The sequence below is a fragment of the Mustela putorius genome, unplaced genomic scaffold, assembly GCF_011764305.1.
Source record: "Mustela putorius furo isolate JIRA1106 unplaced genomic scaffold, ASM1176430v1.1 tig00537227_pilon_pilon_pilon, whole genome shotgun sequence".
In the NCBI taxonomy this organism is placed as follows: Eukaryota; Metazoa; Chordata; class Mammalia; order Carnivora; family Mustelidae; genus Mustela; species Mustela putorius.
In genome coordinates, this window is record NW_025422368.1 from 25,785,814 (window position 1) to 25,811,181 (window position 25,368).

Here is a 25,368-nt window from a genome sequence, read left to right on the forward strand (position 1 = left end):
AGACTTAAGCTATTTATCTCTCTATAAATATGAAGAAAAAAAATCTCCAGCAATGCTTAATGGCCTTTCCCTCAGCATGACTGCCCTGTCTCCTTTATATATAAAATTCCAAATTATTCACTAGCTCTCAAAGGTTTCCTCAATAAAGCCTCTGCTGATGTACAGGGTAAGTCAGGTAACCTATTACAGTTTCTTATCAGCCATACTTTTCCTATACAGCTTCAATACAACTATAATTAAATAATTAGTGTAATTCACCATTCAAAGTTTGGATTGTCTCACAGAATATCAGCACCATAACGCAAAAACCCTTCCCTTTGTTTCACAGTTTTGTTTCATTTTATAATTTGAACTACATATATTTTAATACATAATTAAGATGGATATTATATACAAAAAAGTAAAACGGTGGTTTCCCTTAAAATCTTCCCCTTAAATCCCTTATGTAGGTGTGCCATGGTTTCATCCTTAGTATCTGGCATGGCACATGCCCTAGCCAAGTTCTCAAAAAATGTCTTTTACAATGAAGAATTGCTTAGCACTGTGACTCAAGATGGATGGAAGGAAAGAAGGGAATAAAAGAAGCAGAAAGAAAGGGAGAGGTCAAAGAATCTACTTATTTATTCAGAAATTTACCAAGTGTTATATCCTATGTCAGCAGCTATGCTGGATGCCGCTCTTGAAAGTAGGTGATCTGACATTTTTCCTTAACTTTCAGCAACTTTGTCTCAGGCACTACTCATTTCTAACTACATCAAAACACTTGTCTCACATTAGCCAGGGATTACATTTTGGTGATAACTATCAAAAGAGAAAAACAAAACAAAATCCTAACACCATCCACAACATGAACAAATTAATGAAATGGCTAGGTAAGAGCTTCCTGGCTATCAAAACTTGGCAAGTAGGTTTTCATTCATATCTACCTATAGCTCATGTACTTTACTTATAAACTAAGACATAAGTTTTCCTTTTGTTTTGAAGCAGCTATTAAAGTTAATAGTCTTCTCTATCCTGAGATTAAAGCCCTAAGTACAAATCTCAAGACATCAAAAATATAGATACACAACACTTTAATCAGCCCTTTAGTAATTACATATTATCTGATTAGGAAAGAATTTACTTTTAAACCAAGCTACCAACTTGTCTAAAGGATTTTCAGTAAGTAAAAAGAACATACTTGCCCACAGTTATGTGAAAATTCCCTGCTACTTTATTGACATAGAGATGACCACGAATTCTGCAAGCATCAGGAGGCTGTGATGAATCGTCTTCCCTGTTACAACATGAGAGGAAGGATTACTGACAGCACACTCAACACAGTCACCATTTTATGGTGGGAAAATTTTATAGAAGGGAAAAAGAAACATTGCTAGAAGTATTTTATATATATATACTATGAAAGAGAAAAAAAGGAAATAAAAACAAAATTCCTAACCAAAATTCACACATCCTTATAAAATAATGACAAATGTAATCAATTTGTTCTTAAAGCCTAATTTTATACCGAATTTACCATATACACATAGGAGGAAATTTAATGAATATTATTTGTGATGATCCTGATCAATATCACAGGCTATAAAATAAAGAGTAACAAGAAATCTTCATCATACAGAATGATTACATTTTCTCTAAGAAATAGGAGATTCAGAGAATAAACCAATACTAAATACTAAATACTAAATAAACCAATACTAAAACTATGTCATAGTAAATTCATAATAAATAGTTACACATTTAAAAATTACAGCTCACCTTGGTGGAAGTGCTGTTGATGCACTCTTAAAAGCACTTTTAAATATCACGTCTTGAAGTGAATGTTCTTCTTGCAGTCTACTCTGAATCAGCTGCAGCATTCTAAATACAACATAAATAAGCAATAGTTAGAAATACAGTAAGGTACGCAAGAAAGCCAACACTTTTTTAAAACTAACAATGGTTAGGTGACTTAGTTAACCCTTACATTTATTATTATAGGTCTTGATTCTAAAATAAAGGACCAAGTTTTTTATTGCCATTTCCTTAAAAAAAGGAAAAAGGAGGTAGGGTGGCTAAAGGTTGAACAGCTGAGGTCCCTAAGCATGTCTGACCGAATTGATGATGGATGTGCAGTCAAGGTCACTAAGAAGGAGATTCTGCTCACCTGAGTATCTAAACTCATGCCTGCATGCAGCTATGACAAAATTCTTACTTTTTCCCAGGTACTGAATAAAGTGTGATTGATACAAAGAATAAGAAAAGTACAACAGATCTGGTAGACGGAAGTAGAAGATTTACTGGGGTTTATAAACCCATACCACAACATTTGATCCTCATTACAAAAGAGGCCATAGTGCCATTTAATATCACCTGGTGTCTCCTTTTAAAAAGAAATCTAAATGTTATTCTATGACAAGACCATTCTAAACAAAATATTATACTCTACCTATACTTTTTCAAAAGACTATCAACATCTTCAGATTTACACATCTAAAGACAAAATCTTTGGATCTCATGTTAGCACACATTGTAAGTTTCTATTTGTTGTGTGTCTTTTATCTCCAGAATCCAATTTCAGTGCTGGGCCGTGGAAAATGAGGCTAAATGACATCAAACTCTATGTGCATGCACGTGCGCGCGTGTGTGTGTGTGTAACTTCTGCCTCAAATATACCAATATCCAAGCTTATATTCCATATATGAAGATATGTTAAAAAAAAAAACAAAACTCTATGATGGAAAACAGCCATTATTTTAATAATAAAAACACAATCTCTGCTCCCACTTCTTACTAGTCTTGAACACTGAATAAAATTCCAGATGAAAGGAGGCTTCTCACTTTAATATCTCTGGATTAAAGTAATGTATTTCATCTCTGAATGGCTTTCTACTCTAAGTTCTAGAAGCCCAGAGATCCAGAGATACCTAATATTCAGTTCTTTTGTTTAACTACATTTGATTTCTACCTTAATTTAAAAATCTCCCCAAATAGTGAAACTGGAAATTAAAAGAGAAAGGCCTTTGAAATGTACTTGGGACAAGAAAGGGGAGGGGGAGAAAGATGGTTAAATTTTTTTTTGCAATAATCTTAAATTAGGTAAAGCCTTTGTAAGCACAAAGACATAGGCTGGAAATCAAAGAGAAAAAAAAAAAAGCAGTATATGGGAGCAGGGATAGGGGAACCATTTTTAAGAAAGGACTACCTTCTATAAGAACCAAAGGATTATTTAAAACTATTTTTTTAAATGCGGCGCCTGGGTGGCTCAGTGGGTTAAAGTCTCTGCCTTCGGCTCAGGTCATGATCTCAGGGTCCTGGGATGGAGCCCTGCATGGGGCTCCCTGCTCAGCAGGAAGCCCAGCTTCCTCCTCTCCCTCTGCCTGCCTCTCTGCCTACTTGTGATCTCTGTCAAATAAACAAATAACATATTTTTAAATAAATAAATAAATAACCCCAACAACCAAGCAAAATGGGCATACAGCATAGTTTCAAAAGAAATGCAAACAAGGAAAAAAAGTCCACAAAGATATACAACTGACTCATAAAGAAATGCTAATTAAACAAGTGTAATACCATTTTTCACCCTCAGAATTGGCAACAATAAAAAAGTCTGGTTATACCCACTGTTGGTGAGGTTATATGGAAACAGGTACTCTCATACAGTTTGAGTACAAGTGAAGATATTTTGGCATCATCAAAATGTCTCTTCTTGGCTTTATTGAGATTTAATTGACATATCACATTATAGAAGTTTAAAGTGCACAACAAATGATTAGAAATCTGTATATACTGCAAAATGATTACCATAGTAAGTTAACAACCATCACTTCACAGTTAAAATTTTGTTTGTTTCTTGTGTCAAAATGTTAAATATCCTCTGAAAGAGAAGTTCCATTTCTAGAAACCATACACACACACACACACACACACACACACACTCATATCAGTATGGAAGAAATTAGGTTCAAGAATTTTCATTAAGCATTGTTTTTAATATTAGAATCCTGCCAACAATCTAAATGCCCACTGATAAGGATCCTACTTAATAACTATAGTTTATCCATAAAATGAATACTCTCTATAGTGAAATGGGAAGGTATCCAAAATATCAGGTTAAGTGGAAAAAAGCAAATTCTAGAACAAAATGATCCTATTTGGATTAGGAAAAGATAACATAAGGAAATATGCAAATATATAGAAAATCATAAATGAAAAGAAAATTCTAGAAGGTGACACAAGAAATTTAGCTCTGGTTATTACTGCTAGTCAGTGGCACTAACAGTAATAATGAAGAGGCTTTTATTTATTTTTTATAAACATGTAATGTATTTTTAGCCCCAGGGGTACAGGTCTGTGAATCACCAGGTTTACACACTTCATAGCACTCACCACAGCACACACCCCCCAACTCATGTCCATATCCCCACCACCCTCTCCTGACCCCCCTCCCCGCAGCAACCCTGTTTGTTCTGCGAGATTAAGAGTCTCTTATGGTTTATCTCCCTCCCGATCCCATCTTGTTTCATTTATTCATCTCCTACCCCCAAACCCCCCATGTTGCATCTCCATTTCCTCCTATCAGGGAGAATATATGATAGTTGTCTTTCTCCCAACTGACTTAGAAGAGGCTTTTACTTTTAATTTATATCCTTTACTTCATATCCTTTCTATTCAAAGTGAATTTTAAATGATCATATATTGTTGTATAAGCTTTTAAATAGTTAATAAGATTTTAAATGAAAACTAAAATAAGTTTATGAATGCATTAGAGAAAAGATTATACATGACTTTAAGATCTGATAAAACTTTTGAAATGGCAGATTATATTAATTACTATATTCTGCTAATATTTCATCCCAAAAACTGCCCAGAGAAATATGTTAATCTATGAATAATTCACAATAGACAAAATAGAGAAAACACGATCTAGATTTCAATGGACCACAATACTTTGTTAACTTATTACCTCTGCCACTCTTTTTGCTGTGGTGAAAGATCAAATATTGCCTAAAATAAAGGAAAACATAATTACTAGTACTGTCAATTTCCCTCAGCTTTTATATCATAATTTAAAAAATTTTTCTTTGAAAAAGAAACAAATTTATAGTGTTGGCAGAAACAAATATTCATGATTTATATTTAATCTTCTGTAAGCAAGCTTTAAAAATGTAATACATATTATGCTTACCTACAACCAATGTAAAGAAATTTTACTCATCACAAATATATTCCTTTTACAGTTATCCATAAAAATGATTGCAACTTGGTAATCTGCATATGTACAAAATGGTATTTTAGGACTTAAAATCATTTAAATAATACATGCATGAGTGTTTGAAAAAAAAAAAGAAAAACATAAAGCTCAACTATAATATCTAAGCATCCAAAACCCACAGTCTTGCCAGGAAAAATACCAGATGAAATCAACATTTTTTTTTTTAAGTTTTATTTACTTAAGTAATCTCTACACCCCATGTGGGCCTCAAACTCATGACCCCAAGATCAAGAGTCGCATGCTCTTCCAATTGAGCCCGTCAGGTGTCCCAGAATCAACAATTTTTGGAACAAGCCAAACAATGGCATTGGAAATCCCAAATGTACTAATCAACAAAGAATAATTCAAGATATTTAAGCACTATCTTCAATTCAGTCAGACGAGGGTACTTCAGAATCAGAGGAAATATGCAAGCTTTTCAGGGTTTGTGGCAATATCCACAATTTAAGTTTACAATAACAAAGACCACTTTTGATTTTTATAAAGGCAATTCATAACAAAGCATATCGATTCTATTTTTAAATTTAGCAATATTAATTATCCTTCCTACTACTCTATATCCTTCCTAACCTACTACTCTCTCTATGAAATCCTCAGTTCTTTAATCAATGCAGAAGAATCCCTCATTTTGTCAAACAGTTCTACCTCTCTGCCTTTGGTAATTTAATTAAACCACCCTGGAAAAACTCTCCTGTAACTGTGACCCTCACATCTATCTAAATCCTATAAACCATATCCTCCAGGTTAAACTGCCCCCATCTTTCTGATTACTCCTCCTGTAACCTTATCTACAGCATGCTTCCCAAACTTTTTTCCACCATAGTGCACAAGGAAAATGCTAACATCTGTGAAACACACCATGGTAAATGGAGGAGGCTGCATGCAACTGCCTCCCAGTTACCTTATAAACAAAACTTTTAACAGTAGGGGATATGATTCTTCTTTTGAATTCCTGAAACTGAGTAAAGGAACTACTGAGCAGCCGACTTCATGCTAGGTACTCTGCTACTTATTTTCTTCTCTCACTTAGCCTTCAGAACAACCTGTGGGTTTATTACCATTCTTGCCTTTTTCATAAGCAGCAGCAGCTCAAAAGGTTCAAAACTTTTCCAACATCACAAATCTTAAGAGCAGAGTATACAAACCCAGCTCTGTCAGATTCCTCACTTTTACACAGTTTTTAAATTCTTCTAAGTAAAGAAACAGTAATGAAATATAGTAGTAAATAGCAAAATAGTAACTCTCACAGCATATTGTATAATCATGACTTGGAAACTAGTAAAGTTATTAGGGCTAAGCTTTTAATATTCAGAGTGCATATTAGGACAGTAAGTTTGAAAACATAAAAACAAGTAAAAAAATCTCAAATAATTTTACATTAATAATTCTTATTTAATAGGACAAAGGAACTTACTTATTAGGACAAAGGAACAGAGAAATACTGTTGAACACTTTAGAAATTACTAATAAATTACTAAGAAATACTAATAAAAAGTATACAATTGAATATCTTTAAGTTCCTAACTGGTCAAGATATAACTTCTAATTATATGACAGTTAATTTAAATACAACGTTCCTATTCCACAAATGACTGGAAGAGATGGCAAAAACTGTTTACAATGGAATAATCAACAATCTTGTTACAATTACATAATTCTAAGATATTCCTTAGTGCCTAATCCCTAAGAAGGCACTATACTTCACATTCTGTGAAACACCGAAGAATGAAGTTAATACTTCTCAGAGGCTTAAAATCTAGCTAGAGACAAGCTCTCCAGAAAAACAGATATAAACAAAAGATTTAACAAATATGAAGAAAAAAAAAAGAGTAGGAATGGGAAACACTCGGAATATGGAGACAATGCTAAAGAAAAAGCATGAGTAAATTTTAGAGGTTAAGTTCAAGATAATGATTAAGTCTCCTTATAACCATGTTTTCACAGTGTTCAAAGAAACAGCAATTGAAGACACACTCTATATTATCATTTTAAATCAGCATCCACATGCTGCAAATCTTCAAAAACTTATGCAAGACTGCATACAAGGGAGACTAAATTGAGAAAAGAGCCCAACACGTAATTCATTTCATGGCACAGAGATCTCTATGCAGGAAACAAGGGGAAGTCCATAACTCAGAGAAAAAGAAAAATAGGTGCTAAGACAATAAAACACCTGAGAAAGAGTTAGTCCCCCATCCTAGGAGCACTTTCAGGAGTTCAGTCAAGTGCTAGAAACCACATGGTGAGCACACTGCACAGCAGTGTTATTCCTATTACACGTGGCCTGGAGAGTGTTCTAAATTAAGCAAGACTACTACCACAGCTGGCTGCTAATGAGGACAGTCATGCCAGCTAAAGAAAAGAGGGGTTAGCCTAGCGAAATGTAGCCTGTCAAAACAAGCACAGAAAAGGAAATTCTGGAGTGCCTTAGTTAATCACTCTGCCATCCTGGACCCAATACTGACTTCTCCCTTCCTCTTCAAAAAGCACCTGAAGCTCTAATAGGACTTAAAAGAAGCACAGTATATCTAAACTTATACCCTTTTCTCCTTTCATCTAGGCCTGAAAAAAAAAAAAAAAGCATGAGTGCACAAGTGCATGTGTGTGTGTGTGTGTACGTGCTTGTTAGAGAAGGGGGTTAAGATAAAAACTGACATAACTCAACAGTCTATGTCAACACTCAACAGGGCACTTATATCCTCATCCTAATGATGAATAATAAATAAATGAATGTATAAAAAGATTCATTAACTTGAAAAAAGTGATCAATCTCAAATATGAGGGCTAATTTTCCTCTATGATACCATTCCTAGAAATAAGATGTTAAGTTTTTCTAATTATTTCTCAATAAAATGTAGCATCATAAGAGAAAAAAATGGAATGATTTGTAATATATTAAAGATATAAAATATAATCATTTAATTTTAAAATGTCATGAAAGCGAGGCACCTGGGTGGCTCAGTGGGTTGAGCCTCTGCCTTCCACTCAGGTCATGATCTCAAGGTCCTGGGATTGTGTCCCACATGGGGCTCTCTGCTCAGCGGGGAGCCTGCTTCCCCTGCTCTCTCTGCCTGCCTGCTTGTGATCTCTCTCTGTTGAATGAATAAATAAAATCTTTAAAAAAATAAAATAAAATAAAATAAATAAAATGTCATGAAGGCACTAAAAAGATTGGCCCTGCTGGATCAAGGTAATCTCTCAGAACACAAAGGTGAAGTTTGAAATATGCATCTAAAATAAGAATTGATAAGGATATTGAGAATCACTCCATGAAACTCAACATCACATGGTAACTATTTTAAAAAGCAGAAGTAAGGACACCTGGTGGCTCAGTTGGTTAAGCACCAACTCTTGATTTCAGCTCAGGTCATAATTTCAGGGTTTTGAGACTGAACCCTGAATTGGGGAGCCTGCTTATGATTCTCCCTCTCCCGCTGCCCCTTCCCCTGCTATCCCCCCTCTGCTTTCTCTCTCTGAAAATAAATAAATAAAGGTAAAAATGTTGCTTTAAACAAAGTAAAACAAATAAGCCAAACAAAACAAAACAAAACAAAAAACAAAAACCACTCTAAAATTCAGATCATGAAGTGCTCACTTCAGCAGCACATAAACTAAAATTCAGATCACCAAGATCAAAACCAAAATACAAAAAAAAAACAAAAAAGGAAAAACCCTAAACCCAAAGCTGATCCATACCTGGATATATGGGATAAATATTTGAATTATAAAAGTAAAAGGAAAAAAGCATTCAAGTAAATATGTTACCTACAAAAGAAAAAATAATTGCATCAGGAGACAATGAAGGAATGTCTATAAAGTTGTGAATGCAAAACATCATAAAGCAAGAATTATCTCCTGAGCCAAATTTACATGTATGAAGAACATACATAGTCATGCTAGCATCTATAAAATATAACCCACATACCCCACGTATTCTACTGACAAAGAAGTCTCAAAAAGTCCTTCCACAAAATGATAAAGAATGGTAGAAAATAAAAGCAATAAAACAGAGTTCAAACGCAATAATTATTCTGAAAATAGTCTGAAATGTAATGCATATGTTAACATACCTAATAATTATCTAGATCTAAATTTCTAGACAACAGTTTAAAATATGATAACATGGTACCTGAATCTGTAAGGTACCTAGCCTCATAAGAAATTACAGGGAAATCAATTATTTTGGTTTGTTTTTTTTTTGAGTGGGAATACAGGAGTTAGGGAGCAGAGATATTCAGAATGACAATAACAAAGTTACCTTTTCTTTAGAAATTTATACTTAAAAGTGTGCATTAAAAGGCATAGATATATTTTATTGCTATAAGCTAAAAATAATTTGGTAAGCAAACCAGACCTAAAGGATTCCTTTTTTCCTATGACATATTCAACTACCTCTAATCCTCCTCCATCACCTTTAGTCTTCACTTTGCAATTTGCTTAAAGAAGGGTTCACAACTGTCAATTAAAAACCAAAGAACTAAAAAAATGCATGGGTAAACATAAGTACCACAATGCCAACTAAATAGAGAGCAACTCAGAGTAGCAGGGAGTTCCCTTCCTTATTCTCTAAAGTTTCTTTAGAGCTAGTTACCATCACTTGTCATCACCTGCTCCTGCAATGTGATGGTGTTATCTGACAAACTGGTTAGATTATATACAATCTGTATTACTGAAAATGCTAACAATAGTTATCTCAAGATTTTGGTATTAGAAATCTCCACAGGGCTCAGTCATTAAGCGTCTGCCTTCGGCTCTGGTCATGATCCCAGGGCCCTAGAATCAAGCCCAACATGAGGCTCCCTGCTCCACAGGAAGCCTACTTCTCCCTCTCCCACTTTCCCTGCTTGTGTTCCCTCTCTCGCTGTGTCTCCCTCTGTCAATAAATAAAATCTTAAAGGAAAAAAAAAAAAAAAAGAAATCTTCACAAAGAATATGGGTTACTTTTAAATTAAAAAATATATAGGTTTATACATATATAAAACCCACATATATATTTTAAAAGCTAGCTCAGACAAAACTAAAAGTATCAAAACTGTCTCCAAGAAACAACATGTCATAGGAAATTATTTAAAAATACATGTCCATTAAACTTACTGGTTCATAAACTAGACCATCTGCAGATGCAACCATTGTTTCTGCTAAATCCAATACATCTGCTCCAACATCTGCATAAAAAAAATTAGAAGTTGACATTCTATGTTCAGAGCCAAACTATATCTTACATAAACTCACAAACTGAAATGACTAATAGAAAGTTCAAATATATGAACATAATATAATAAAATAAATTCAAATACATAAAATCACTTTCCTACACCAATTATTTGTTCAAAAGTTAAGAGTCACATTTTTTTAAGTATTCAAAAAAAATCAATTAATCCTTTTTCTAATTCTTGTTCAGTAAAAAAGAAGACTCAAAATCTCATGGTAAAAAGCATAAATTTCAGTCAACTGCAGAGCTTTGCAGAAACTGTCAACAACCTAATCACATGTACTAAATTAAATGGCTGCCAAATAAAATATTAAATACAAAAATTACTTTTAGAAATTTTAAGAGAAAGTCACTGATGACTTTTAAAAAAAATCAACAAATAGGAAAAGTTTATTTGGAAAAGGTGAAAATATTAATGGTCTTCAAATATCTAAAATAAGGCAAAAACATGACATATTTAGTAGTACCAAATTCATAGTTTAAATACAGAGTGCTTCTTTACTCTTAAAACCACTACCATAAAGAAAAAATAAATGAAAAGGGAAAGAGATTAAAAATTTTTCTGAGATTAAATCTCCCAGAAATTAACTCCTTAATTAAACTATCTTACACTTTAAAATATTTTGTCTCAATTTTGTCTCAAGACCAATTTGTGGTCTCCACAAATTCAGTAATTTAAAAGATACCTTCGGTAATTTAAAAGATATTTCATGCAAAAAATCCTCACTTTTGAGAGCAATACTGATTCAAACATTATTTATCTAGCATAGTAACATTTTTCACTTCTACCAGTATAATCAAGTGAAGCCAGGGAAGAAAACAGAAAAGGGTAACACATTATTTAGTTAAAAGACTTGGATCCATATCTTTATACGCAACAGTACAAGTTAAGAGCGACAAACCAAAACAGTGAAATAGGGTATGTTGTAGAGCATGAGTATAAAACAGGTAACACCAAACAAGAAAGAAAGAAATGATACATCTAAATCAGAACTCTGACTCATGAATATTTCTTCCAATTTTCTTTTAATTATACTAATGTGAAAATTAAATATCTTCTCTTCGTGGAAAAGAAATCTGAAGAATATAAGCTGGGGAGCAAAGCAATTTGCATTATTAAATAACATTACCATAGCATTTTAAGATATCATAAAGGAAAAAATAGAGTTAAAACACCACCAGTGATTTTACTTTTTACTAACAATTATTTAAACCATAAACATTACATGGACCAACAAGTTAAAGGTATACTCACATTGACACTTCATAGCAACAGTAATATCTATATTGATTCTCAATTTGCTAAAAGACAAAAAGGAAATATTAGTACCTATCAAGTAATCAAGAAAACACGAGACATACAAATCAACTGATCTATGAAAACTTGGATTTCAAACAGAATAAAATATATTGATTAGAACTTGGATAGTATTTCTTATGGCCAAAACAAAGGCACTTTAAAAGTAAAAATTCTGTACTTTGCAATTATTCTAAAAACCTTTCTAATTTAACAGGTTTTTGATACAGTATCCTTTAATTATGGTAACTCAACAATAACTCCAAGCAACTCAGAAAAGTCTACCTCTGTTTACATAAACCCTAAATGGACTATTCTTTGAAGAACTTAAAATTTTCAAAATCAAGAGTTAGGAATTACAAGTCTTTCTCTTCTATTTATCAGATAAATATCATATATCAGGCATTATGCCTGATGCCTTACAATTATTATCTTTTTTATTGTTTTTTTAAAAGATTTTATTTATTTGAGAACAGAGAGAGAGAGTGTGTGTGAAGTCGAGAGAGAGTGCCACAAGGGAGGGAGTAGCAGAAGGAGAAGCAGACTCCCCGCTGAGCAGGGAACCAGATGAGGCGCTCTATCTCAGGACCCTGAGATCATGACCCAAGCCAAAGGCAGACGCTTAACCAACTGAGCCACCCAGGCACCCCTATCATACCCAGGCGCCCCTATCATTTCTATTCTTTATCGTGGACCTATAAAGTAGATAGCTCTCCAGTTTTTCAGATAAGCAAATCGTGTTCAGAGCAGAGTACATGCCTGGCTGAAGATCCCATAACCATTGAAGCGGCATATTGGAAACTAAGTCTGAGTGTCTCAGGGTAAATGCACCGAAATGCCAGGAAAAAACACTTCTGATGCTTGAAGTTTTGGGTAGCCATTTTAAAAAGTTCAGCCAATGCTGTATTTTCAAAGGATCAGTTCAAATAACAGAATGAATTAAGCACCATAATAACAGAATGAGTACAACCAAAATCAGTCCCATCCTGTGCTTTCAATCAAAACTTTCTCCCTCTAATAATTTTTCTCTGGTTTCATTAGGAACTACAAATTTTTGGAGCTTCGTATGGTCTTAAAATTGTCTAGAATTCAAACTGTATTCCAGGCTTAGGAGATGCTGCAGGAACCACAGAATGAGGCCAAGTGGCCAGGCTTCTGGGAATCTCCACTATGTTTATGAGGTAAGCTATGTAATACTTCATTTGGAAAAAAGCAAAAAGAGATTCATTGGTGCTAAAAATGACAAAATTAAAAAAAAAATTCTTTGAAAACTACTCGTATCTAGAATAATACTCATATTACAGATGAAGAAACTGAGGTCCAAAAGTCAGTTGTGTGATTTGCCAAAAGTTACACTGCAATTTACCAATATAGAATTACTTAATTCCCATTAACCCCATGAGGAAGATACTACAATTATTACCCCCATTTTATGAAAAAGGAGACTGAAGCACATGCAAACATAGATTTACTAACTTCCCTAAAGTCATATAGCTAGTAAATGGCAGGGCTAGAATTAAAGTTGAGAAATAAAGTACACCTCCCTCCATCTAGTGCAATCTTAACATTATAAACCTGTTATCTCCAATCATTAAAAAATCCAAATTCAAATAAAGTATATATTTTCAAAGGGTTAGTGATGGTATTTATAGTAAAATTGTATTTAGATATAATTTATAAAAATCGAGTTATAAGCATATACAATGTAGCTTTAGACAATTTATTTTCCAGCACACACAAATCAGTAGATATTTCAAAATCTAAAGAGTAAACAGTTTCAAAACAAACAATTTCTATCATTTCAACACCTTTAAAAAAAATAAATTATGTTCTCTTAACTTTTTTATACAAGTGCATATTAAATCAAGAAGATCTCTCTTTTAAAATTTAACCAGTACTGAAATGATTCTAAAATGTTTCACCTAATGCATGCAATTAAGGAGAAATTTTTTAGGATGACTACTTCAAAAATAAAATAAACCAAGTATAAAAGGTTAGAAAAAAATTTTAAAAAGATATGCTGACTTTAAAACAATTTGAAAACAGAGGTATTTCAAGAAAAAAAAAGTTACCTAGAAAAATCCTTATCTACTTCATATTCATACTTCATCCATGTATCTTGATATACTGAAAATTCCATTATGGTTAATAAAGCCATCGTGGTAAATGCTATTAGAGAAACTGAGAAATCAAACAAACAGAAAACCAGAATTAAAACAATTTTTTAAAAGTAAACAGCGGGAAACTATTTTAAGTGAGATTAAAATTAGCAAAGAAAGCCCTTATATGATTGCCATGTGAATGGATACTACTATAAGGTTTTTCTTAAAGTGTTCATTACATATTCCTTTATAAAACAGCTCAAAATTGAAGATTTAATGAGCACAACAATGAACACAAACATTTCTACTACTGAGAAGCATTTTATCTCATCAATTTTAAGGGTATCTCAGTAACAGATCTGCCAAATTTTATAAGACACAAAAAAAACTTTTCCCTTCTTATATATAGCAATGCCACAGATATGATAAATGATGAAAGTAAGCATAAGTCTTACAAAGCAGTCCCCTCATAATTAAAAACTCATCCATGCCTCTAGCCCAATCTATAAACAACTAGACAAAGTTGTAGCTCCTGAGAAGCCACGATAATCTGTGTACCAGAAACTCAAATAACATCTCCAAATCTCTAATAAAATTCTCATCTACTTTGGAATCTCCTAAATATACTACCTCATTTACAAAAGCAAGTAAAAGATCTGACCAAAAAAAAAAAAATATATATATATATATATATGTGACAAAATGCATTTAAAATGTATTGTGAAACAATACATTTGTTTCTGACAAAAAAAAAATATATATATATATATGTGACAAAATACCACATTTAAAATGTATTGTGAAACAAGAACTTCCACTATTTTCATTTAAAAAACTTAATCACAGATTAGAAATGGCAAGCAATTTAATTACACATTTTACCAAATGAAATGTCAGGGTTTTTTTTTTAAGATTTTATTTCTTTATTTGACATACAGAGATCACAAGTAGGCAGAGAGGCAGACAGAGAGAGAGGAAGGGAAGCAGGCTCCCTGCTGAGCAGGGAGCCCGAAGTGAGGCTGGATCCCAGGACCCTGGGATCATGACCTGAGCCGAAGGCAGAGGCTTTAACCCACTGAGCCACCCAGGAGCCCCTGAAATGTCAATCTTATGTGAAATATTTTATAAGCTCTTCATGGGGGAAGAAAATACTAAATACTGTCATAGTTGCATATTTTTCTTATATATTTCATATTTATTTTATTTAATGAACACTTCTATCTGTACCAGGTACTGAGTTAAGCATTTTATAAATATTACTTTACTTAATCACTAGAGTAACATTACTAGGTAAATGCTGATATTATCCCCATTTCATGGAATAAGAAACTAAAACAGAAGGATCAACTTCCTTAAGTTAGAAGGAGTAACTTCCTTAAGGTCAAGTAGTTACGAAGGGGTAGAGGTGAGATTTAAATCCAGAGTCTGGTTCCAGAATCTAAGCCTTTTAACAATTACATCAGGCTGCCTCTCTCCAGTAATGTGAAATCTAAGCATTTCTATTATAATGTCTAACTTATTTATTCTTAACCAAAACAGGACTGAAGCAGTTCAAGTTTGTTAAATAACTTCTTGCAAGTTCAATTTTATTTATACGTAATTATACATAACTCAAGAGCACCAAAGCAGTAAAATTGGATTAATTTGTTCAGTAATGTTCTCATAAATGCTGCTAAATGCATAGACTGCACTGGGTTGGATACACGTGACAATAAAATTAGGGCAAAGAGAGGACAGATGAGTCACAAAGTTATTGTGCAATTCATTGATGAGTTCTTCATGACTACATTTCTGTGTGTTGTTGACTGGCTCCCTAAGAAGCTGCACTCGGGGAAGCTGTTTTAATTGGAACCATACTCACCTGTACCCCCACTGGCTGAAGTCTCTACATAGCTCTCAGGAACCTTTGGAAAGGCATCCAACTCTTTCACCAAACTTAAGGTTTTTTTCCGATTCAGTCGCCTCATCTTCAGGAAAACCTTCTTCTTTCATATAGTCATGCTAAGAAATAAATAATGAATACATGAATACTCTAAAAAAGATACAAAGCTTTCTTTTAATTTTAGATAACTGACAAATGTTTTTGGAACAACTTAACATTTTCATACCTCTTTGAGGAATAAAACTTAATACTTATCTGCACCTCTACTTTCTCCACCCCACCCTGGCAAAAAATACTAATGAAAGGCAATTTACACACACAAATACATTAAACAGCAAAAAAGTGAAAAGCAATTCACATTCAAAGTATTTAAATATACAAAAGAAAATAAATAATTTTTCTGGGGCGTCTAGGTGGCTCAGTTGGTTGAGCCACTGCCTCCGGCTCAGGTCATGATCCTTGAGTCCCAGGATTGAGAACAGAGTCCTGCATCAGGCTCCCTGCTCAACAGGGAATCTGCTTTTCCGTCTGACCCTCCCTCTTCTCATGCTCACACTCTCTCTCTCTCTCTCTCTCATAAATAAAATCTTAAAAAAAAAAAAAAAGAATCTTTCTTCTATTAAATTAACAAATAATAAAATACATTCCCACCAACAGATGACAATGAAATAAATTAAACAGGCATGCTAATCCACTGCTAGCCAGAATATAAATAATCACCATTCTCCTTTTGACTAAGTAAATTCCATTTTTAGGAAACTATCCTAAGGTAATAATCTTTTTGCCACCAAAACTTTTTGATTATGAGGATAATTCTCATTATGAGGGTAATTCTCACAGTTATTTTTAAATATCAAAGAAAGAAACACTGGGTAACCAATACAAACTATGTTGAATTAAAATCTCTGAATGTATGTAAACACTTAAAACCTTATAAAAGAAAACAGGTAATGATATAGGAAAGTACTCATAATACATTAGGAAAAGACTAGAGGGTTGTATAAGTCCAGTTTTATGGGAAACAGGAAAGATATACAAGAAACCGATTAGAAGTCTATAGGCAAAAATGTTAAAAGTAGATCATGGAAGGATTTTAGTTGTCTTTTTAACAGAATTTTTGACTTTCTAAATTATCTATTTTTATAATAAAAATACTGTTTAAAAATTGACTGGTATTCCTTTTTTGACCAATATGCCAACTATACCTAAAATATGTTACACAGCCATAAACACAACTGAATTCTCAAATATTCATATAATTTTTATAAGACTGATTTATATAAATAATACCATAATTGATACTACAAAGCATTACTAGAAATCAAAATTGTATTAATAAAATCAACACCTAATGGAATAAATCAAATGGTTGCAGGAGCCGCTAAAAGAAAAAGTGTCTCTAGAAGACAGCAGAAAAGCTCATCTGAAATCCTGAGGGTAGGATTAATATGGAAAGAAAAGGCCATAGAAAGAGCATCTGTGAACAAAAAGTCAGAGAAGTAAAAACCGCGCAGAGATCATGAGCACTGTCCATGAGACCAGTCCCTAACCCGGGGCACTACTAATCATGAGGGGCCGACTGCTCCAAAGTGAAACTGGATGCAATAATATGTTAATTTCGTTTGCTATTAGAAAGACCCAACAGGGCGCCTGGGTGGCTCAGGGGGTTAGGCCGCTGCCTTAGGCTCGGGTCATGATCTCAGGGTCCTGGGATCGAGTTCCACATCAGGCTCTCTGCTCAGCAGGGGGCCTGCTTCCCTTCCTCCCTCTCTGCCTGCTTCTCTGCCTACTTTTGATCTCTGTCTGTCAAATAAATAGAATCTTTAAAAAAAAAAAAAAAAAGACCTAACAAACTTCTCTTTCCTATTCCATATGCACACTGTTGCCTTTAGATTATAATTTTGCTTTTTATGTGCATGTTTTACTTAAAGAAAAAGGAAGACATCTAGACGTGACAGATGAGTTTCTGATCCCCATGACAATTACAAAACTGGTATTTGCATTTGTAAATTAAGCTTCTGAGTGTTTGTAGGCATAGGTTGTGCTCCCTAAGTTTGTTCAAATCAGGGTAATCAAATTTGTTTTCTGTACCTGTTTAGTGGTAACTACACCAAGATTGATTCTTCTTCAATCTTTCAATTTCTACTCATTCCTACTGGAATTAAATATTAAACATGTTCAAACTTCTCATCTTTAGAACAAAACACTACATTAAATCAAGACCTGGCTGGCTCGGTCAATAGGGCATGTGACTCTTGATCTCAGGGTGGTCAAAGTTTCTGGGGGCAGACTTTACTTTAAAAAAGGGGGGGGGCACCTGGGTGGCTCAGTGGGATAAAGCCTCTGCCTCCGGCTCAGGTCATGATCCCAGGGTCCTGGGATCGAGCCTCACATCGGGCTCTCCGCTCAGCAGAGAGCCTGCTTCCCTTCCTCTCTCTCTGCCTGCCTCTCTGCCTACTTGTTATCTGTCAAATAAATAAGTAAAATCTTTAAAAACAAAAGAACTGTTCCCATTTGTACACTGTGACTACTTCCTCACTACACATTCACCCCTTACCTATATTTGATCTGAGCTAGGTCATTAACAACTTCTTTTTTTTTTTTTTAAAGATTTTATTTATTTATTTATTTGACAGAGAGAAATCACAAGTAGGCAGAGAGGCAGGCAGAGAGAGAGAGAGGGAACAGGCTCCCTGCTGAGCAGAGAGCCCGATGTGGGACTCGATCCCAGGATCCTGAGATCATGACCTGAGCCAAAGGCAGCGGCTTAACCCACTGAGCCACCCAGGCACCCCTTAACAACTTCTTTAGTATGAAATACTATGAATACTTTTTAGTCCTTATATAATTTTGTCTCTGAAAAAATAGTTTATCACTTCTTTTTCTTCTCAAAACAGCATCTTACCTTGGCTTAAGCGATACTATACTCCTGATTTTCATTCTACCTCAAAGACCTTCTTCAGCATACTGTACAGATTCTTCCTCCTTCTGGATTCTGTACTTGGGTGTTCCTCTCAACCCCAACATTTTCCCCCAGTGGTCTCCCATCCCTACAATTTTCATCCACATGCTGATTCCTCTCAAATCTTTATTCCCAGTACAAATCTCTTTGCAGACATGTATGCATTTTTCTTTCTATGACATTTTCATTGGGTCATTCCAAAGACTATTCAGATTCAACTGCTTTTTTGATTTTCTGTTTTCTCCACTGTGATGTCTGAGCAGGAACCTGTCTCCCTTGATCTGTATATCTCGAATGCCTGGCACAATGGTATCTAATAAATATAAAGGGGAAAAAAAGAAGGAAGGAAGGAAGGAAGGGAAGGAGGGAGGGGAGAAGGGACATTCTGCAAAAAAGGAAGGAAGGAAATTTCCCCAGAAATACCTATGACAGCACAGCTTTGAATTAAAACAGTTATATAAGTAAATATATAAGTATATAAGATCCACAAGGAGAGCAATTTTTGCTTTTTTCACTCTAGTAGTCCTAGGACTTAGAACAGTGATTGGCACATAACAGGTATAGATAGCATTGTTAAGCAAATGAATAAAACGTGAATTTTACTCCTAAACTTTATTTTTAGAAGCTTTATGAATGCTTTCTTTTAAATCATATATAAAGACAGGACAGCAACTGGTTTTACAAACCTAACAATTCAAACAGCTTATTCAGCACCCCTCCCACCTAGCTACTTCCCAGCCTCTATCTAGTAGCCTCCATTCTTATTTTCCACGATCACTCTTCTAGACTGGAGCACCTAGCCACTCTGCCACTCCTGTCCCATTCCCGTTAGATCAGCACTAACCTACATCTAAGAAACTCATTCTGTCCCCAATACTTGCCACTCTATTCCACAGAGGCACTGTTCTGATCAATGAACCAATTATCCAATAACTTCTAGTTTTTCTAAAAGCATCCTTTTACCTGCTTTCTTCATGAAACTTGACATTTTCATGGTGGTAATTCCCTTCAACTCCTCTCTTCACTTCTGAGACTCATAGGGTTTTATATATGCAGCACATGTTTTATATATCATATTATGACTTCTCAATCACCTCTTCCCTTCTACTTCTAATAATAAACACATATACTATACAGAATTATAGCCCTCATACAATGTGTTGGGTATTATTTGAAGGATTGTATATATTTATTCATTTACCTCTATAAACGACTCTATGAAGTAGATACTATTTTTGCTCATTTATAAAGAAACTGAGGTGCAGAACAGTCAAGTAATTTTTGCAGGGCTACACAGCAAGTGATAGAACCTGGATTCGATCCCAAGCAGCTAGTCTCCAGAGTCCATGCTCCAAACCACAGTGTACACTGACAGTTGAGTACTTATGATCATCTTCTACTAACATCTGGATATATTTAAAATCTCCTTAATGACTCTAGCACCTGGATCATTCAATATGCTTCTCTTCTTCCCCATTCCATCACAATCCTTTGTAAGTCATAACCCTATGACACTCATCCTCCACAGGATGTGAATGAATAGCATTCATTCACAATGACAATGCTTTTGCCATATAAGTGTGACAGATCTTCAATGCCAGTGACTTAGATCTATGCAAACCCACATACAGCAAGACCATGTTTTGGCTCCTCTTAACTTCTAGAACTGCTTGATTTCTAAAATCTAAAACACTAATTTTCCTCTCTGAGCAGAATCAATTATCCTTCAGGCTCTTTAATTTCCTAACTAGGACAGAATTTGTTCTTCATTATCCCCGTGTTTCCAACCCCTTGGACTTCTCCCAGTTATCCAGTTCCACTGCTCCCATTCTCAATTTATATGCTTCTCCATCTAGCTTGGTCAGTCATTTAAAGAAATGCATTTAGAAATACCCTAGATTAGGCCACCTGGGTGGCTCAGTTAGTTAAGCATCCAACTCTTGGTTTCATCTCAGCTCATGATGTCAGGGTCATGAGATCAAGCCCCACACTGGGCTCTGTTCTCAGGGAAGAGTAGGCTTAAGATTCCTTCCCTCTCCCTCTGCCCACACCCCTCAACCCTGCCTGTGCTCTTTCTCTCTCAAATAAATAAATTTAAAAAAGAAAGAAAGGAAGGAAGGAAGGAAGGAGGAAAATTTCCTAGATCACTGGTTTCCAGAAGTCACTGCCATTCTGTTATAATTTTTCTTTTTTGAACCTTAATGAAAAAAACAAGGATGATACAGGAAACTTTCAAAGCTAAATATAGTCAATTTAAAAATCTTATATCCAAGATAATTTCCTTCCTATTTTTTTTCTTTTTTAATGTGTCAAAATGTCCTTTCTTTTATGAAATGATAAAGGTAGATAACAGACGCTTTGGTTTGTTTTGATTTTTGGATTAAAAGCTGCAATTCTACATCAGTCCTCAAATGCAGCCCCTTTCCCTGTTTTGTGTACTGGTCCACAAAAATAATCATTTACAAGCCACTGCATTTTGATTCATTTGCCCACTGGTTGGTGTTGCTCTTCATACTTTCCATTCTCCAGTAACATACCCATTTTCTTCAATTTCTCCCCTAAACCGCCATGTATATTAAGAAGCAAAACAAACGAAGTCCAGGGAGTCACTGATAACACCGGAGACTAAGACAATGCTTTGAAAAACTGCCTAAAGAAATAAGAAACCACCTTTCGTGCTGGAACACAGACACATACAATCATTACTCCATCTAAGTAATGTCATACAGCCCATATTTAATCATTGCATCCATTTGAATAAGAGACTATGAGATGCTTACCAAAAATAAAACACAAAATTCATGACACCTTTTAGTCTGCTTAAGTTTAACTACGTCTCCAAATAAAAATGGAGAAATAATTTTACTCCTGCTACCCACATTTTATGAGCTAACTTCTATTTTTAATACATATTTGGCAATATGAGAAATATTTAATTGGTTAACACATATGACCATGTTGCAGGCTGAAGTGTGTTCCCTAAAAGGATACAATGAAGTCTTAATCCTGGTACTTGTGAATGGGCCTTATTTAGAAATACCTGGGTCTTCGAAGATGTAATTAGTTGAGATGAGATCATACTGGATTAGGGTGGCCCAAAATCCAGTAACTGGTGTTCTTCTAAGAAGGCCAGGTAAAGACACATAACCAGGAGAGAAAGCCATGTGAAGACAGAGGCAGAGATTAGAGGGATGTACCCAAAAACCAAGAAGAGCCAAGAATTAACCAGATGCTACAAGAGGCAAGAAAGGATTATTTCCCAGAGCTTTCAGAGGGAACACCAGGGCCCTGCTGAGACCTTAATTTCAGTCAGCTAGGCTCCAGAACTCAGAGAATACATGTTGAGGTTTTTAAGCCAACCAGTTCATGGTACTTTGCTACAGCAGTCCTATGAAACTCACACAAGCCATTAGTAAGAATGAGAAAGGACACAGGACAGATATTATTCAGGCTATCAGTGAACTTCAGAAATAAAAAGCAAAACAACTTATCTGTAACTTTAAATTACTTGATTATACTGCATTAAAATACTTTACACTAAAATTTTATTATGAAAGGTAACTTAGTTTCACTTGACAAATACTAGATATCCCTCCAAAAGTACTTCTTTTCACTTTAAAACATAGACTTTTTACAATAATGTTCATGTTGTCTTTAAAACTATCTATCCCAACATAATTCAAATAAATATAGTAACATTCTAAATGATTTAAAAAAAAAAAGGTATACTTAGAAGCTGAGTAAGATGGTAAAAATACAACTTTTTTGTGACCCCAAAAAAACCTGGGTTAATATCTAGTCACTTACTAGCCATGTCACAAATTTGGAAAGATCCTCAACATCCCAGAATCTATTATATTTTACTTTTAAAGGAGGTAGGGAGGCATAATGGCTACCTCACAGTTTCTAACAAAGATAAAAATGAGTCATTTGGTAAATGTTTCTAATTCTCAAAAGAAATGCAAAGATTTGTAGGATATTTGAAATTTATCTTAAAGTCCTTGAGGAAAGTGGTATAGTATCTGAGATTATTTAATAGTATCATGAATAGGCTGAGGCTGATATAAACTGATAGAAAAGCTAAGAGAAGAGGCTATAGAGTGATGGCAACACAACAATTTGGAAGTGCCTGGTAGCAATGTAAAGCAAAGATAAATATAATCCTCCTCAAATAACAGCTTGACTATACTAACTACTCAATTAAAGTGTACAAAAGTGAAGTGAAAAAGGTCAGGTCAGGGACACATGAAATACATTTATAACAGAATGAATGTCTCCATAATACAAGAATGAGTTTACAAGGCACCAAGAGCAGAACTGACCTAGACTATAATAAGACTGTATGGAGTAGTAGAAAGAAGGAATTTGTACCTTAGTAACTGAAAGGAGAACAGCTTAAGAATGCAAGCCATTGGAAGATGGAGTTTACAGACATACTAACTATATAGAAGAAGAGTGTTTAATTTCTTTTGGGATCAGAAAGAAATTATATTAGAAAGCACCTTCTTCAGTCTATATGTTGTCTAAGTACCAAGGAAATACCTTTTTTTTTTTTTAAGATTTTATTTATTTATTTATTTGACAGACAGAGCTCACAAGTAGGCAGAGAGGCAGGTGGGGGGAGCGGGGGGAGTGGGGAAGCAGGCTCCCTGTTGAGCAGAGAGCCCAATGCGGAGCTCCATCCCAGGACCCTGAGATCATGACCTGAGCTGAAGGCAGAGGCTTTAACTCACTGAGCCACCCAGGTGCCCCCCAAGGATTTATCTTGTGAGTAACTACAAAGTTAGGAAACAAAAATTTTTAAATAACAAGAGTGAATAATGAATGAATGTTAACTGTATGCAGGCATTGATCTAAGCGCATGTGTTCACTCATTTAATCCTCACCAACAATCCTATGAGTTAGATGTTATTATTCCAATTTTGCAGACAAGGAAACTAAAACACAAAGAGGTTAATTTGCCCATCATGACATTATGGCAGAATCAGAATAAATACTGAAAAACTTGTTAAATAGTATTTGTTAGCTGGCAGACTGCCTAAATGTAACCATCATTAAAAATAAGTTTCACTATTTCTTCTAGTTAAACCATTAATCCCTAAATAAAATAAATATATATTTTTTCTAATTCTTTCTTTTTCTTTTGATGTTCCAGATTAGGCCTGATTTCCTTTGAGAGATCTTTCAAGCTTGATATATTTTTTAAAGATCTGTACCCTCAACCCACTTCCACTCAGTTGTGTACTAAAGTTTATTATCAAAAAAACAAAACAAAACAAAACTCCTCTCTTCCCCATTCCCCCCAAACCAGGAAATTTATTTTTTTCATGTTTTTCCTCTAGGACAACTGGAATAACTGCATCAATTTAAAGACAGCGATAAACAAAACAAGCATCTCCTGAATTCTTCACTGAACAGTCTGACTCATTTCTTTTAACGGCTATATACCAGAGTTTAAAGTATCAGGCTAGGCAACAACTTAAATACAACTTCAACAAATGAACAAATATTGTTTTTAAATGTATCTTTAACTGCTTCTGGAAGCCAGTCTTGAAACATTTTAACAGATACTATGTAACTTTGCGTTGAGGCCACTAAATTCTAAATATAAAACTTACTTAAATAAGTTTTCTCAATAAACTATCAACTCCATATACTACTATACCTAAGGCTATTTTCTACCTTGAAGTGAAAAGTTACCTTCCGAAGTTTTCTTAACCTTAGAAGGTTATAAGTAAAGTAGTAACACTCAAACCTCTCTCCTATAGCATCTCGCCAGCCCTGCCCCTTTCTCATTTCTCCAAGCGGCGTGGGAAACTCTTTCGAGGCGAGGCCAAGACCTAGGTCTAGGTCTTTCTTAAAGTGAGCAACCTGCTGCCAAGAATTTGGTATTTGCTGAACGGGGGTGGGGAGCCAGACACCCGGGAGAATGGGTCCACGATCTGGCTGGTCTTCACAACACGGGACCCTTCTCCCTGAGGACCAGAGGACCACTGGGGCACCGGACACTGCGAGAAGCAATGGGTCAGGGTCAGCAGCTATCGGGGAAGCACTTAAACTCCTTCAAGTTGCAAGATAGCGCAGAGACACAGGACTGGGGAGATGGGGGCTCCCAGGCGCAGCGCTACCCAGGGTCCTGCCAGCAACGCCCCCGGCGGAGGTGGAGCGGCAACCTAGTCCGGCCCTCTTCCCAAAGGAGGGTGATGAAGTCAGGGAGCCAATCTCGTGACAGATTCTCAGCCCCCTTAACCACATTCACGCCCTGAACAGCCTTGGAACAATCGGGAAAACAGCACCCAACGGGGTTTCAGTATTTTACCTTGTGTTACGGAATCAGCCGACCGCCATGTTTCACAGAAGCCCGGGTCGCCCGGGCTCCCGTTTACCCGAAAATATCGCGAGAATAAAAGCAACAACCACCGCTGAAAACGTCAAATGGGAGGCAATGTAGACTTCTCGCGATATTTCCTTTGCTGACGAAGAGCTTCGTGAATCAAGAGGTGTGGTTAAGATGAAAGGGTGTGGCTAAACAGAACGCAGGTTGAAACGTAGTTTAGGTGTAACCACGTGGCCAATAAGCAATCAGCTTCTCCGGCAAGGGCTGGGTTACCTTCGGAACAGTAGCTACGGGCCGCAGAAGGAACCTCAACTCCTCACAC

General features: G+C 35.2%; 1 protein-coding gene and 1 long non-coding RNA gene across 3 annotated transcripts in view; one reads left to right on the forward strand and one right to left on the reverse strand.

Annotated features, from left to right (window-relative positions):
- LOC123390030 overlaps window positions 1-24,335 on the forward strand; it is a 28,163-nt gene extending 3,828 nt beyond the window's left edge. For both annotated transcript variants that reach the window (XR_006604681.1, XR_006604682.1), the window contains 2 exons: window positions 12,805-12,944; window positions 24,052-24,335. This is a non-coding gene — a long non-coding RNA (uncharacterized LOC123390030). The remainder of the gene's footprint in view (window positions 1-12,804; window positions 12,945-24,051) is intronic.
- Window positions 1-25,156, reverse strand: part of ERGIC2 (ERGIC and golgi 2) — a 37,588-nt gene extending 12,432 nt beyond the window's left edge. Inside the window, exons 1-8 of the mRNA XM_004755701.3 lie at window positions 25,029-25,156; window positions 15,727-15,866; window positions 13,836-13,944; window positions 11,722-11,768; window positions 10,349-10,419; window positions 4,946-4,986; window positions 1,759-1,860; window positions 1,181-1,276 (exon numbers count right to left, since the gene is read on the reverse strand). Coding sequence (XP_004755758.1) covers window positions 1,181-1,276; window positions 1,759-1,860; window positions 4,946-4,986; window positions 10,349-10,419; window positions 11,722-11,768; window positions 13,836-13,944; window positions 15,727-15,832 — 572 coding nt within the window. The 5' untranslated portion in view covers window positions 15,833-15,866; window positions 25,029-25,156. The remainder of the gene's footprint in view (window positions 1-1,180; window positions 1,277-1,758; window positions 1,861-4,945; window positions 4,987-10,348; window positions 10,420-11,721; window positions 11,769-13,835; window positions 13,945-15,726; window positions 15,867-25,028) is intronic.
- Window positions 25,157-25,368: the final 212 nt, after the last annotated feature.